The sequence below is a fragment of the Camellia sinensis genome, chromosome 3, assembly GCF_055761805.1.
Source record: "Camellia sinensis isolate YWXY chromosome 3, ASM5576180v1, whole genome shotgun sequence".
In the NCBI taxonomy this organism is placed as follows: Eukaryota; Viridiplantae; Streptophyta; class Magnoliopsida; order Ericales; family Theaceae; genus Camellia; species Camellia sinensis.
Window position 1 is genome coordinate 218,928,849 of NC_138963.1, and position 16,679 is coordinate 218,945,527.

The 16,679-nt window shown below is 36.3% G+C and overlaps 1 protein-coding gene and 1 pseudogene across 7 annotated transcripts; both read right to left on the reverse strand.

Annotated features, from left to right (window-relative positions):
* Positions 1–7,829: 7,829 nt before the first annotated feature.
* On the reverse strand, positions 7,830–8,950 carry LOC145822234 (9-cis-epoxycarotenoid dioxygenase NCED1, chloroplastic-like; annotated as a pseudogene).
* Positions 8,951–9,842: 892 nt separating this feature from the next.
* On the reverse strand, positions 9,843–16,413 carry LOC114314159 (uncharacterized). 7 transcript variants are annotated; one of them, XM_028260623.2, is made up of 13 exons: positions 15,395–16,413; positions 15,051–15,245; positions 14,532–14,776; positions 13,993–14,105; positions 13,713–13,899; positions 13,320–13,629; positions 13,156–13,222; positions 12,986–13,046; positions 12,778–12,847; positions 12,605–12,695; positions 12,166–12,519; positions 11,858–12,094; positions 9,843–11,295 (listed from the first exon to the last, which is right to left on the reverse strand). In XM_028260623.2, exons 3-13 carry the CDS (start codon positions 14,722–14,724, stop codon positions 10,888–10,890), a joined length of 2,091 nt encoding a protein of 696 aa, XP_028116424.2. In that variant the 5' UTR covers positions 14,725–14,776; positions 15,051–15,245; positions 15,395–16,413; the 3' UTR covers positions 9,843–10,887. The 7 variants fall into 7 exon arrangements, with proteins under 7 accessions (XP_028116424.2, XP_028116422.2, XP_028116420.2 ...); XM_028260621.2 differs by having other exon boundaries at positions 13,990–14,105; XM_028260619.2 differs by having other exon boundaries at positions 13,987–14,105.
* Positions 16,414–16,679: the final 266 nt, after the last annotated feature.

The following is a 16,679-nucleotide window of genomic DNA, read 5'->3' on the forward strand; positions in this document are numbered from 1 at the left end:
TTGGACACTCACTCACCTCTTGGTTTTGCAAAAAACAAAACTCAGTGGCTCTGTCAACTGCTGAAACAGAATACATTGCTGCCGTTGGGTGTTGTGCACAATTGCTTTAGATGAAACAACAACTTCAAGATTTTGGATTTCACTATGATCATATTCCTATAAAATGTGACAACACAAGTGCCATTAACCTTTCAAAAAATCCTATTCAGCACTCACGCACTAAACACATTGAAATAAGGCATCATTTTCTGAGAGATCATGTACTCAAAGGTGACATTGAACTCGAATTTGTGCCTACAAATCGTCAATTAGCTGACATTTTTACCAATCCTCTAAATGAAGAACAATTTTGTTATATTATAACTGAACTTGGTATGATGAATACTCCAATATAGTGTTTATATTAAAAAAATAAAAAATAATAATAATAAATAATAATAATAATTTAATAATAATAAATAATTAAATAAAATATTTCTAATAATAATTATAAATAAAAATAATAATAATAAAATTATATACATATATTTTCTCTCTCTCCCGTTCCGTCTCTATCTCTCACCCACTCTCTCCTTTACTCTCTCTTTTTCTCTTTCTCTTGCTGTCTCGCTCTCCCCTTCTTCCTCATACCCTCAGCCGACTCCATCTCCACCCTCACCATAGCCTACAACCAACTCCACCATCCATCATCCACAAAATCATCCATCACTTTCATCACTATCACCATCCACCCAAATCCCTCACCAATCTTCCAAACTCTATCACTTCTCCACCCGAAATCTGCATCACCATCTTCATCGATTCATCAAGTTCCATCACCGATCCATCAAGATCCATGACTGATCCATCAAGATCCATTGCCGATCTACACAAATTTGCCACCGATCTACCCAATCTTCTCCATTTCTTCTGATCATCAAGGTCATCACCGGTCAACATGTTAAAATTCTTGTTGCACTGTGTTATATTTTTTTACTTGTTATATGTGCTCCAAATTCTCTTGGATTTAATAATGGTTGCTTCGACCTTGTCTGAAGAAATTATTTTTATTTTTAGTTTCTCCTTTTATGCTAGTGTACTTGGTGTAATTGTTTATGGCCAGATCTTAATGGCCCTTGGTATTATAGATTGGTAATTTGTTTCTTCAAATTTACGTAATTTTTAGTGCATTAATTCAGGGGAAGACTCATATATTTTGAGATTAACAATCATTATAAATATATATATATATATATATAAAAGGGGCATGTATATATTTTGTGCATAATTTTAGGGGGAGTATATATATATATATATATTTTTATTCCTTATCTGCCATACTCCTTATCTGCACCAACAAACAAATTTTTTTTTGTGCATAGACAGAGTTAAAAATAAATAATAAAAAAAAAATTAAAATTTTAATAATAATAATAACAATAACATAAATAAATAAAAATGGAAGAAATGCTCGAAATTTTATTTCAGAAAACGAAAATATTACTCAATTACATGTAAATTTTCAGAAGGCTTCACAGATTTATTCTTTTTCACTTCTCTCAACAATTTTTCATGAGGCTCTTTTACATGTCTCTCTCTATTTTCGATTTCTGTGAATCATGACATTATCACCGTTGCATAATAATGCACTACATTCTCCAACTGTGCATTTTTCCTTTTTAGCTCTTTCTTCTCCTTACATATATTTACTACTTGTTGTTTTAACAAGCACACCTCATCTCTCCATTGCTGATTTTCTTGTACTCTTGCTTGTAATCGTCACGCCATATTGGAAACTACAGTCATGGCCTGTGTACTAAGAGCCATAGTGTTATTAATAGCATCGAAATTATTTTGATTGCCAATACCACTAGAACCCTCATTTGCAGGCATAGCATGTGCCTGCGTCACTAGTACTCTCTCATTTGCCTGCATTACAGGCACCTCATGCAGGTCCGACTCATTGATAGCCAAGGTAAGGAATGACATGATTACAAAAGAAGCTAAAACAAATTTTTTTTTCTCAAACACTTGATGATTTTGTATCTGATCTGTGTCAATTTTTATACACTCCATTGATCCTTTACTCGATGCATATCTGCTATATCTGCTCAAATATTTTGTTTGTCAATATTTCCTGCACTCGAGATGCTCCAAAATCCCCACAATGATTCCGAAAAGACAGACAGCCCATTATTTTATTTTTGGCCATTCAGATTATTGTATCAAATGTGTTTGTTTTTTATCTTTATCTTTATTTTGATGATGTCAAAGGGGGAGAAAAAATATGATTTTAAAAATTTTATGTTGCAGGGTTATCAAAGAAAATTATATGTTGCAGAAATTCTATGTTGCAGGGTTATATGATTTTGAAAATTCTATGTTGCAGGGTTATCAAAGCAAATTCTATATTGCAGGGTTATCAAAGAAAATTATATGTTGCAGGGTTATCAAATATTTTGTCAATTTTTTTTTTGTGTCAAATCCATACAAATATTGCCATCATCAAAAAGGGGGAGATTGTTAATCATATTATTTAATTTTGATGATGTCTAAAATATTATTTGTAACAATTTGAATTTTTTAATATACATATGTATTTGACCCAAAATATTATCTTTTTAAAAGAATATATATATATATATATATATATATATATTTGTTAAATATTAGTTAAATAAAAATATTTTTGAAAACTTTACTATTCATTTTTTGAAAATTGAGGCTGATCACTATTCACTTTTTGACCAAATTAAAAATTGATTAATTATATTATTTTGACAAATTTGATATTGATGGGTTGTCTTGTGTTGACAAAATTAATATGGAGTGGTAGAATATATTTATTTTAAAATCTCTACAACATATACAATATTTTAAAGATGGCATATATTTTCAGATCCATCATAAATATTATTAAAGAGATTTTTCTGTATGCAAATATTTGATTAGAACATTATATATATAATGCATATAATATAAATAGAATACATCACGTGCGCAATTAAACTTTTTACACTAATTTGATTATATCATATTATAATCAAACAAGAAGAAAAAGATGGAGTTATATATATGTGTAGATATATATATATATATATATATATAGATGGAGCAAATCATCTGTTTATTTAAAAGTTGTGAACTTTGTATTAAATTGTCTACAAAAACGGTGGCTCCATGTTTAAAAATAAATAAATAAACAAAAGGAAAAGAAAAAATTAGTCTTACTTTTATCTTTTTAATTATTAACATTTGCTGACTATTTAAAATCAAGGAGTGTGCTTATGTAAGCCATGACATCAAGAGCATGCTTATGTAAGCTATGACATCAGGAGCGTACTTATGTAAGCCATGACGTCAGGAGCATGCTTATGTAAGCCATGCCTTCAGCAAGGAGCGTCCAACGGGTATATTTTTGTGTATAAATAGAAGTGTTGTGTGTGGAGAAAAAATCAAGAACTTGAAGAGAAAATTTTCTGTGAGCTCCAAATTGTATTCTTCTCTTTCACTTTCTGATCTAAGTCTAACTTTTGTTCTTATACTTTCATATCTACTCTTTGTGAGAGAATTATTGTAAAAGTGAGTTCAATTACCACTTATTCTTATTCCTTATTTTTGTGAGAGATTTTGTAAGGGTAAGGTATTTATTGTTGAGTGAGACTCAATATATAAGAGTAAGTCCTGTGCCAAATCTACAAGCTTGGTGGTATATTTATTCAATTGATAGTAAAGAAATTCTCAAGGAGGTTCCTTGGGGAGTGGACGTAGGCCTAGCGTGCCGAACCACTATAAATCGCAGTGTTTGATTTTCTCTCTCTATCTCTTCTACTTTTATATTGATAATTATTATTCTATTTTTTTTTTTTTATTAAAATTCTGAATATTGTGTTATTTTTAATATTGTGAAATTTTTAATAACCCAATTTACCCCTCTTGAGTTGTCTATCTGAGATAACAGGTTCGAGAATAGAATAAATTCGCCATCCCTCCTTTAAACACATAATGAATGTATGGTTCTATTCCAATTGTTATTTGTTATCGAAAACAAAAATGAAAGGTCCAAAATCACAGAGATCTTCACATCAAGAGTCTCTGACTTTTCTCTGTAGAGCTTAATATAAGTTCATCAAGATTTAGGTTAAGTTTGACTAAATTAAAAAAAGTACACTTATTTCATCTTTTTATCTTTTTTAAGTCACATTAATCAACATTTACTCTCTATTTTTTCTACACATAATACAAAAAAAATTAAAAAATACACTTATTTAGGCCAAGTTTGGGAAGACTAAAAAAGTGCACTTTTTGTCTTTTTGGACTAAAAAATTGAGGTTGAAAATATGGATGTTTGGGTTAACTTTTTGACTTTTTATTGAAAAATGTGTAATAAAAAATTGTAAAAATTGATTTGTAGGGAAAAATTTGAATTGGGAGTTGTGCAGCCGTAATTGTTGACTTTTGGTGAATAGTCTTAACTTTTTAGCTTTTTGAGTAACTTTTTGACTTTTTGACTTTTTTACATCTTCCCAAACTTGCCCTTAGTCTTTCCAAACGTGACCTTAAACTCCAGAAACGATGTGCATTGGGAGGAGGCCCTGATAGGTGTCGCAATGCACTTGATGATTGTGGTTTCTGCGTTGTCGAACCTACGTGTAATATAAATCTCAAATATTTAGGATGTCAAAAGAAGTGTAAAAATAATAATAATAATAAATAAATAAATAAAAACTACACAATTGTCAAATTTTACCTGGAAATGTGAGTGATTTTGTTCAAAGCTTCGTTGATTTGCTTTCCCCTCGCAATCCAAGTAAAAGTGTACTGATTTTTTTTTTCTTTAATAGATTTTTTTAAGGTAAATGACATTTATTTTCCTTTTGAATAAAGTATAATTAGTCTTATATTTTTTATATAATTATATTAATTTTTTTAATATAATTAATTAAACGACTGAAAGTAATATCAACCATTCATTCAAATAAACAAAAGATAAATATATATTTCGTTAATGAAAAATGCTTGGGACTTCATTTTTTGGGAGATCCCACAATTCGTTTTAAATCTCAACCATTGATGTATATGTGAAATCCACTCATGTATGTGTAGGGTCCACACCATTAATAGTTGAAATCCAAAAGGGTTATAGGGGTCTCTAAAAAATGGGATCTCAATCATTGTTGTTTCATTAATACGACTAACAAAATCAAAAAAATACCTAAGTGTTATATGATTTAAAATCTTAAGGGAGGTCAGTGTAATTATGTTAAAAGTATAAGACCAACCGTCTTTTTTTAATCCTCAAGGGAGATGAGTGTAATTTACAAATAACAAAAACCAATTTTGAGAAGTAGGTAAAAAACTAATTTTTTTTAAAAACGTGTAAAAAAAATAGAGAGATGATGTGATCTTAAAAAAAATAAAAAAAACCAACTTTTTGGCTTTTAATCCAATTGCCAAAATAGATCCGTATAATTATATTAAAACGTTTTTTTTAAACCTCGAGGGAGTTTAGTGTAATTTATTATTTTTTTTATACAAATATTTCACTTTTTTAAGCATTTACAATATATATAAATATATATATATATATATAATAAAAAATATCACGAAAAAACAAAAAATAATTTTCAAAAAATAAACCAAACAAGGTCTATACTTCCCAAATGCTTGTCTAGCTATGCATAACTCTTCCTTTTGTCTTCCTCCCTTTTTCCCTTTAACGGGTAATTTTCATCCGTATTATTAGAATTGATGTATAAAAAGAAAAATACAGAGAGAATAAATTGTATGTATTATAATTGATGTGATGAATATGTATGATACAAGATTGATGTGTTTCTGTATTGTATGTGATTCATTCAAAGAGGAATGAACTCTCTCTTTATAGAGAGAAGAATGGTTACATTGGATACCAAAGTGCTCCACTATCACCGAAAGCAAAAAGGAAAGCATAAACCTATACAATTAATAATTATACTAAAGCTAAAGATTCAATTAACAATTTAACAATTATATTAACAGCCCCCCTCAAACTCAAGGAGGATAGGTACTAGCCAACTTGAGTTTGAAGAGAGTAACAAAACAGGAAAGTAAACTGATAAATAAAACAGGATAGGAGACACGGTATGGTCGTGTCAGACCGTTGTAGCAGACAGTTTACGGGGTCATAGCAGACACTGTGTGGTCGTGTCAGACCGATGTAGAAGACAGTTTATGGGGTCATGTCGGACCGTTGTAGCAGGACAGTTTATGGGGTCATGTCGGACCGTTGTAGCAGACACTGTGTGGTCGTGTCAGACCGTTGTAGAAGACACAGTTTACGGGGTCATGTCGGACCGTTGTAGCAGGACAGTTTACGGGGTCATGTCGGACCGTTGTAGAAGACAGTTTACGGGGTCATGTCGGACCGATGTAGCAGGACAGTTTACGGGGTCATGTCGGACCGATGTAGCAGACAGTTTACGGGGTCATGTCGGACCGTTGAAGCAGACAGTTTACGGGGTCATGTCGGACCGTTTAAGCAAATTGTAAAAATTGTGATGGTGCACCAAGGGGGTGACTTAAGGAGTGCGCCATGAGCGACTTATACATGATACTGTGTATAACCCCCCCTCAAACTCAAATAGGTGTAAAGATAGAAACCTATTGGAGGTTGAAACAAAGGGATTGATAAAGCTGACCGGTGTAGAAGACACTGTATGAGTGTGTATATAGGCTGCCCAAAAGATATACATGGATATAGATATCGAGCCCTCAAAAGGTGTGCCCGCACCCTCAAAAGGCGTGCCATCAAAAGGTGTGCTATCAAAAGGCGTGCTCGAGTCATGAAAAGGCGTGCCATGAAAAGGCGTGCCAGGTTGTCGGCGTCAAGAGGCGCGCGATGCGCGTGGTTGCCTCGGCTATTTAATCAAGACAGAGCCTGAGGCCGAGGCAGAAGCAAGAAACCTGCGAAATCCTCTGTAAAACTCTTCGTTGTGCTGAGAGAGAGAGTCTGGAACACTCTGTTGCGAGAGATAGTCTGTAATACTCTGTTGCCCAAAAAATGGCTTCGTCTTCCCGCGGGCTGCTTACCCTCTTTCCCGACCTCAACGAGTCCACAGGAGAGAGAACTGGTGCGGTGTCCCGTGAACCTCAACCAAACACCACTGGGTTTACTCCGTTGAACTTTCCGATGCAGTCGGTGGAGCAAAAAATGGCAGTGCAAACGGATGTGGAGGCTAATCAGTATACGTTGAAGGCATGTGTGGAGTCCATGACGGCGGTCACAAATCTGTCGCACCGGCTGCAGAGTAGGACAAATGAGGTGCAGCAATTAAACTCCCAGCTGGCTCTGCTCCAACGCATGTATAAGGATGCGCGAGCAGAGATAAGCGTGCTAAGGGCAGAAAACAAGGAGCTGAAGCGGAAGGCCACCGTGATGTTCCGATTTGGAGGGCCGCCATATGCTGCAGTGGAGGAGCAGGGAGTAGTGATCATGCCCAGTGGAGTGGGAAACACGGAGGCAACACCGGCAAGGACTGCCCAGGACGGAGGCAAAAAGAAAAGACCAGCGACAGAGTAGAGAAGAAAAATCGCACTGTGGGTGTGGTTGGTTGGTTTTTGTTTGTTTGTTTGGTTTTTTTTTTTTTTTTTTTTTTTTTTTTTTTTTTTTTTTTTGGTGTAAAATGGTGATCGGGGTGAGCCCTGTCATGAATAAAATGAGTTTGTGGAATGAGGAATGTTTTGTTTTTTTTTTTTTTTTTTTTTTTTTTTGGAAAAATAAGGAAATCGAATAAAAAAAAATATGGAGATGGTGATGAAATGATAAGCATAGTGATGATGAATATATAATAATGAATAAAAAATAGAGCACCAATTAAAAAAGAAAATATGGGCGGTGGATGGGTGTGAAAAAAAAAGAAAAGTGAGTGAGAGTCGAGGGTTGGGTTGTGTGGGTGGAGAATAAAGAAAAGAAAAGAAAGGAAAGGGGATCACGTGGGAGACAACGGAAAGGGAATCATGTCTGAAAAATCAGACATGGGAGCTGCTCCTGAATGACCCGAGAGGCATGGACAAAAGCAAGAATGTACCCATCATCTTCATTTTCTGAATTGGGGTCTCTTGGAAGAAACAGAGGCTCACCACCATACTTGTCATCACCATACATGAACTTGTTCACTTCACCAGAAAACAAGTCGACTTTAGCGAAACCAGAGACTTTAGGCCATGGCTCAGCGATCGCAAGGTAAGCGAACTGGGTTTTGCGTCCGAGTTTGTTCCGATTCACCATCCCAGCTTCTGAATTGACTTGATCAGACTCGCTCATGATGGGTCTGCGAGTGGACTTGCCAGTCTTCAAATGGAGCCGGATTGCTGATAAAACAGACTGTAACCCCTCGTCACATTCATTGAAGTCGAGTCCGGTGGAGTCATACAGGACCCAATCACCACCACTTTGTCGGTCTCGGGCTCTTCCTAAGCATGCCAAAGATGGAAACAAAAGCATTCATTGAAGTCGAGTCCGGTGGAGTCATACAGGACCCAATCACCACCACTTCGTCAGTCTCAGGCTCTTCCTAAGCATGCCAAAGATGGAAACAAAAGCAATCCGGAGCTTCAAGGGTGAGAATCGGAAGTACTTGAGGTACGGCTTTTGAATGACATTGTAGCTTAGAGCGAAGAGCTCGCCAGAAATTGGGTCGAGCTTGGGGTGAGCAATCATGGTGGTTTCGAGCTGATCATCGAAATGGTACCGACCAACTGTTCGAGATCACCGGAGGGAGTGACTCTGATGGGGTACGGTAAATCGTCTTTGGACATGGCGAGTAATCGGCCGTTGAAGTAAACAAGTCCGGCGTTGGCTATGCCGGTGCCGTGGCAGTGATCGACAAGCCCGAACTGGTTGGTGGGTTAGGGAAGGAGATAGGAGAGATTGATGAATCCAAACCAGAGTTTTGGTAGGAAGAAGAGAACTGCTGCTTGTGAGAGACATTGATTGGTAGAGATTTCTGCCGTGTGTGTGTATCAGTGTGATGGGTCGTGGATGAGAAGATCAAGTTGGTGTAGAAAATTCTAGCGGACTAGGTTGAGGTCCGGCGGGCGGCCAAGGCGAGGTTGCCGCCCGCCGGTGAAGCGAAAAATACTAAGTGTTTAACCTTGCTCTGATACCATATTAGAATTGATGTATAAAAAGAGAAATACAGAGAGAATAAATTGTATGTATTATAATTGATGTGATGAATATGTATGATACAAGATTGATGTGTTTCTGTATTGTATGTGATTCATTCAAAGAGGAATGAACTCTCTCTTTATAGAGAGAAGAATGGTTACATTGGATACCAAAGTGCTCCACTATCACCGAAAGCAAAAAGGAAAGCATAAACCTATACAATTAATAATTATACTAAAGCTAAAGATTCAATTAACAATTTAACAATTATATTAACACGTATAATGGGCAAGGATGGTGTAAGATGATGTTTAGTTCATCGAAATAAATATAAAATAGGATAATCATATTCTATCATAATGTTCAAAAAAATATTATTTCTTACATTTGTTTTATTAAAAATTAATAATAAATTATAAATAAAATCATCATCTACTTGGTGAATGATCATATTGCGTGAATGCTCTTGAGAGAGGAGGAAGGAACTAATGTCCAAGTGTTTTTGCAGCAAAAATCAATTTTGTCCCTAGAGTGGGGGCATGTTGAATGAGATTTATGGAAGATTTCCAAGTTATAGCTTATTATATGATTGATTGCAAGATACTTTAAATAGTATTTTTCTATAAATTTTTTTTTTTTTGATCAAAAGAAAATTCTATTAAAGATAGCCAAACGACATTCACAGAAGAGTTTATCCAATAAATAAAGCATATATAAAACAAAGTAAAAATATTATAAGAAATACAATGGTGAAAAATTATAAAAATATCCAAACGTACAATAGTGCTCGTGCTCGTACTACGAAACAGAACCGATCATAAGAGTTCGGCGTTAAAACATGTCTGAGATAAATCATAGGTTACAATCACAGAATGGGTAAGTTACAACCACAGATGGACTCTAAGAACACAACCAAAAACCAAATAAAACAAAGCAAAAATAGGAAAAAATGACTTGACCTCAGACTCAAAACAGCCATATCCAAGGTAGATCTGGTGGCGGAATGTTGGTGGCAACTTCGGTGTGAGTCGGCGGAGGGGGAACAAGGCAAATCTAGCATTGGCGGGAAAGGGAGAGGAGAATTCCAACATTAAACTTCCACCAAGAGGGGAAGAACACCACCCATGGAAGGAGAGAGTGGGAAGACAGAGCTCCCATAGTTTATTGAACCAAAAAGGGAGCAGAAGAGAAAAAGGAGGGGAGGGAGGAGAGAGGTGGCCCGAGGCCCGCTCCCCCTCCCCAAGCGGCGTTCCAAGCAAAACCCTAATGTTGTGTTTGGTTGCGAGATTTGAGAAGGGATTTAGAAAAATAAAAATAAAAAGTTATGTGAAATGTGAATAAAATATACTTACATTTCACATTGTTTCATACACTTTCCCCTTTCCCTTTCCAAATTTCCCAACCAAACACAGCATAAAGGAAAGAATGTAGAGAGAGAGCTCTCGCATTTTTTCTATGATTGATTGTGCTACAATTGAAGCAAATATCAATGGTGTGTATATATATATCCATCATGTCATCATTTTAGAACCAAGAAAACACTTTTCTTTCGCACTGAGCATGTCAGATTACAAAAGACTACTCTGGAACACTAAATTATGCATCTTCTACTCTTTATGCCTCTCTGTAGATGTCGAAACACGCTACAAAACATAAGGTTTTTTATTTGCCTCTTCAATCGAGTTTTGCTCTTTCTAGTCTAAAGTGTATGCACATGAGAAAACAAACCAACGATGACCCATCTGGCCATCTCTCATTTAGAAGTGTTCATTGCAGAGCAATTGCAGTGGCAGAGCAGTATCAGGATAGGAACCAACTCCATTCACTTGGTATTGCCCTTTATATCTGGAAGAGGGCAACGATGAAGTGACACCAATAAGCTGTTGTTGTGAGATTGGGGCATACCTAGGGCCAAGTACTTCTAGCGAATGATGCGAAGGATGTGGGGGAATGGATTGGACATAGTGGATTGCAAGAGAAGGGTCTTGTTTTCCGTTTTGCCAGCTGGGAGTGTGGGATGCGGCAAGTCCCACAGGCTTGTATTGCGCTGCCAACTGAGCTGTCCACATCCGTTGTTGCTGCTGTTGTTTTGGCGATGCAGCGTTGCCCAAATAAGGAGGGCCCAAAATTGAGCTTCCCAGGTATGGAGGCGGTTGCATCTGGACCTGTAATAAATAACGGATGACGAATGCTTGGTGCTCATGATGGCATTTACATTCAATAAACCGAAAAATATGAATTATTTACTAACGTAGAAACCTAACCGGTTAAGAACTTAAAAATTGATCCACAAAAGAACCTTCATTTGGCCGGTGCTTATGGAGTTGGATATTACCCATCTACTATTGAATTGGCTCTCACTATCCGGTTTGGAGTGAGCTAAATAAGGCAAAATGCCAAAAAAACCCCTTTTGTCATCAGTTGAAAAAGTTAAAAAGTCGCTCAACTTTTTCATTCACAAAAAACAACTTTTTTACCAACTTCTCAAATGCACCAGCTTTGTTAGATTCTAAAAAGGCAAATAACTACTAAAACAGACAATAACGCCAAACTCCAAATTATTGGATACAATGATTTTTTATAAACAGGGTCCATCAATTGGTTCATTGCGTGACAGGACTGAAGTAGGATGAGAGGAATAAGAAATGACCATTGCAAAACCATGCTTTCAGTGCAGTAGCATTCCAAGGCAGACAAATAGACAGAATTAAAAAGAGAGCAAATCACCTGCTTTGATGCAGCTAATGATAGATGGTCACTGAAAGGAGTGGAGGAAAACCGATTTTGGGGGAGAGAGAACTGCATGATTGTGTGATTTTGCTCGAGTGATTGCAGGTAAGGACTGTGAAATTGTGTCAATGGATCCAATCCCCCTCCGATTTGATCAATACGATTAGTAGCTCCCACCCCACTACAACCACGACCACCACCACCTCCAGCTGACAAGGACAAGAAATCATAACACTGCAAAAACCAAAATATGGTTCAGAATTATACAAAAGAAGAAACTTCGATTGATTCAGTAATGGCATTACCTGCTTTTGTGGAGAGTTAAGAGGCAACAATGTGGAAGCCTGTTGCTGATCTTGAAGAAGCCTCGTGTGGAAAAGATTAACATTCCTAACTTCATCTGGATTCTTCTCAGCAGGAGAACCAACCGTGTTGTATGCAGAAACGGCTCCATTTAGGCCAGTTCTCACCCCGTTTAGGCTGTTGGGTGTTGAAAGAACTCCGTTTGGTCCTTCATTCAGTATCAACTGAGTAGGCTGCATAGGCAACCTGTCTGTTTTCTCAGCAATTTCCAAGACCTTAATGAGACGGCATATGTAAACATGAGCTGAACATCTCTTCCATGACTTCTTCTTTCTAGCAACTAGAGCTCTAGAATCCTGTATTATCAATAACAAACCATAAAACTGGTCAAATACTTGTAAATATTAAATGCGCCGTGAAAGAACAATAATTTTTATTTACCTTTACAGTTAAAACACCATTATCCAATGAACCAGGTTGGGTTGCAGAAGCTGTCATACCCAACCAAGCAGGAATCTTAGGGGTGGATAACCTGAAAAACAAGTAAATGCATGAGACTGGAAAGGAAATTAAAAGTATCCTGAAAATTGAATAAAATTAAGAAACAAAATTACTTCAAGGAAGGTCTCTGAGTGCCATCACCATTGGATGCTGCTGAAGACAAGCCTGGCCACAATGCCGAACCTAAAGATCAAAAAACCAATTTTTATGCCAAGGTCAGAATACGGATATGCAAAGCTAGAGCCAACAACCAGGTTCTGAACTCTAAGCGAGCACGCAGTGAATATAAAATAACAACTGTTATGCAAGTGAGAAGTGCACCACTATTTTTACTCTCCTTCAGGGTGTGATGTAGTTCATGTTGACAACTGACAACTGCAGCCTGAACAAATAATCCAAAACCGCCACTTTCAGTCAATCCAACTAGTTTCTGTTTAAAAAAATGATTCTGAAAACTCAACCAAACAGGGTGACCTAAATTGGAAACTTACTTTTCCCACTGCAATCTCGGGTTTTCTCACACAAGCTGCAGTTTCCTCATGTTTGGGCAGCTTAGAGCTGCAAGAAGATAAATAAAGCATAAGACATATTAATATAAAATAAATAAAAAAACAGAAAACATAAAGTTAATGCACCAAAGCTGAAAGCTACTCACCCAGTTTCCAGGCTTAGTTCAGATTGAACATTGCAACCAACAGAACTGCAGGCTTGTTTCCCACAGATAGGTTCGCCCTTTGACATTGGAAACATTGCTTGGACATTTCTTTGAGAAATGGTATTATCCAATTCTGTAAGCAATTGGGTGCTGTTGGGAAAACCGGGTTGTGATGATTCCTTCAAACATTTGACTTCTACACTGTCTTGAGCCGATCCTTCTAACAACGAAGGATTGACAGCCTCAGCCTCAGAAGTAGTTGAGAGGCAAAGTGACTTTGAGTCCTCTTCCTTTTCAGGAGCGGCATAATCTGATGAATTAAATAATTTAACATAACAAGACAAAGAATGCAAAGAAGAAAGAAAAATGAAATGACATATATACAAATCAAACCTTCACATGCAGGCCTTGAACTCTCTCCCTCAGGCGAAGGATAAGATTTTGGTTTTTCCAATTCACCATCCAAGCCATTCTTGTTATTGTTTGGGAACATATCCGCCAAGGCATACAGAGTCTCTACCACTTCTTCCTCATCTTTTGTGATTGGCCGGCTTGGAGATCCATCTGGATCTTCTGGTTGCTGCAAATTCAATTCCGGTGTTAAACACAAAATGGCATATTGAGGAAAATTGTAAAACAAAATCTGAAATTCGGAGGAAGAGATTACTACTACATTCAGTCTGGATTTCTTTATGCCCGGTAATTCAACTCCATTGGTCCCATGGTTTGTCTCCTTCTTATCTGGGAATGGTGGAGAAATGGATTCACGGTTGCGCTTCTTCATGGCTGTAAATGTAAAAGAATAATTCCTCAACCTTGTTAAAATCCAATCAAGTATAAATTATTGAAATCTAAAAATCTATCGAGAGCATTCAATTTTCAATCTTTTTTTTTTTTTTTTTTTCCTTTTATTTTCTGATTTAGACAAGATGTGATAAATAGATAGATGAAAATTGCAGAATACATAAAGTATATAATATCAAATAAAAATTACAGAATCTTTCAATCTGGAAAAGAAAGGAAAAGCAAAGGAACAGTTCGGCAACAAAGCATCAAAGATGAGGAAAGTTCCAATTAGACCCACCAGATAGAGCCGAATTAAAATCTGTGGGCTCCAACTAACTAACCCGAAAATCAATCAAAAAACTCCAATTGACAAAAAATCAAACAAAAAGTAGAAAAATTTATATTCTCGTTTCACAAATTACACACCTGACCGTAGCTTCCGAGGAACAGAGGCATGATCAACTGTGTTGCATTCATGAAAAACCTTTTGGGGAAACCTAAATCTCTTGCTAATACTTGTTGTGTTACGAATCTCATCTTCGAATTCAGACCCAGCACAACCCATTTCGCCGTTTTCGTTACTAGAATTCACTTTACCAACAACGCTCAATCTTCTCATTCTTTCTTCAATTTCTTCGAGAAAACAGTGCCCTCAAAATTATTATCCATACCTTCAAATCAAAACAAACATTCACAAGAAATTATATGAGTTTTGAGAAAAATCGGAGAAGGGACAACAAAGAACAACCCAGAACAGGGCAGATAATAGGAAGACACCCAACATCCGCAAATGCTCATCTCAAAACCAGGAGAAAAATAAAAAGAAAAAAAAAATAAAAAATAAGAATAAACAGATAAAGACAGACAGCCATTGATGAGTTTTGTTGTTTAGCTACAACAAAAAAACGTAAAATTCAACATGTAAATTTGTCGTCAAATGATTACCAGATTGCTTAATAACTTGTCGATTCGCAGGCGAGGACCGACTCGCTCCTCCACGCCTCATGTCTCGATTCTTGTCCATTTCCGAGACGATAACAGAAACACAAACATCGAATTGAAAACGGCTTCGACGGCCCAAAATTCGATCAAACCCACCTCAGATAATGGGTCCAAAAACAAACCCTTCAGATCTTTACTCTGGTTACAGAATCGAAGTTCGTGCAATGACAGAAAAAAAGAGAAATCAGAGCTTCGAGAAACGGAAAAAAAAAATGGTAATGAAGACAAGAAAACAGAGAAAACAAAATATGAAGAACTTGGAATCAGCATTTGGTTTCAGTTCTAACCGAAAATTACGCCGAAAGTAGAGAGGGGTTTGGGTTTTCTTCTATACTAAAGATAGGCAAACGAATGATGGATCGATTTAGTTAGCCCAGATATCTCTGCTTCTCTTTCTCCAAACATACATACGTGTCTTTGTTTTCTCTCTCTATATATGCGCTTATTTGTTTCTTCTCTCTCTCTCTCTCTCTCTCTCTCTCTCTCTCTCGCCGGATAAGAAAGGGAAGAGCTGGTGAAGAAGCAGAGACAAAAAAGTAAGGAAATAGGTGGTGAAAAGAGAAGAAAGAAAAGCGAATTCGTCCTTTGTGTTCAGATAGAATCGGGTTCTTCACGAAATAAAGCGCGAGCACACACGAGAGAGAGAGAGAGAGAGAGAGAGAGAGAGATTGCAAGCAAAGAACTCACAAGAAAGAAATTAAAGGTGATTGGAAGCATAGAAAAAGGTAACAAGAAAAAAATAACTGCTGAGAAATACAGTGGATATACTGGATTTCATTCATTTAATATACATATATACGAATAAAGAATATAAATTCAAAACACACATTTAATCCACGAATCTCGTAGAACAAAACCCAGTTCACTGAATCCAATAAATCTCAGTCTTTTCACAGATTATACCCACCCAAACCAGATATTCCCACGGCAGAGTTTTTCGGATTTTCATGAAATTGTTAATTGAAAGAACAAGAAGCCCAAAACATTTTCAAGGACAAAATGAAAAATCTTCAATCTGGACCCAGTTTGAGAGAAGTACTGAGAGAGGATGGGAAAATTAAGTGAGAATCTGAAAATGGAAAGAAAGAAAACAATGGAAGAACAAGTAAAGAACCTTCATTCAGTTCCCGAGAAGAATCAAAATAGTATTTTTCACATTAAAATCTCTCTTCACATTCCAAACCGTTCAGAGAACTCAGAAATCACTGCACTGCACAACAGAGACAAATAAAAACCGAAGCGCTCTCTCTCTCTCTCTCTCTCTGCAAATAAATGCATCACAAAACGGCCACCATCCCCATTATTTGATTATTGAATAATGATATATATATATATCAATTACTATATTAATTGATGTATTAATTAATAATGTGATATAATTTAAAAAAAATTTAACATTTAAATTTAATGTATAAGATTAATAATAATATCATAATTAAAATTAATACATTAATTAGTACAGCACCAATACCGTTCTCTTTCGTTCTCTCACTTCACATTTTATGCAAAGTCCCTCGTTACGTCATTTCACGATCGACGGTTCTGACGCGATGGTCCTTCGCAGCCGTTGGA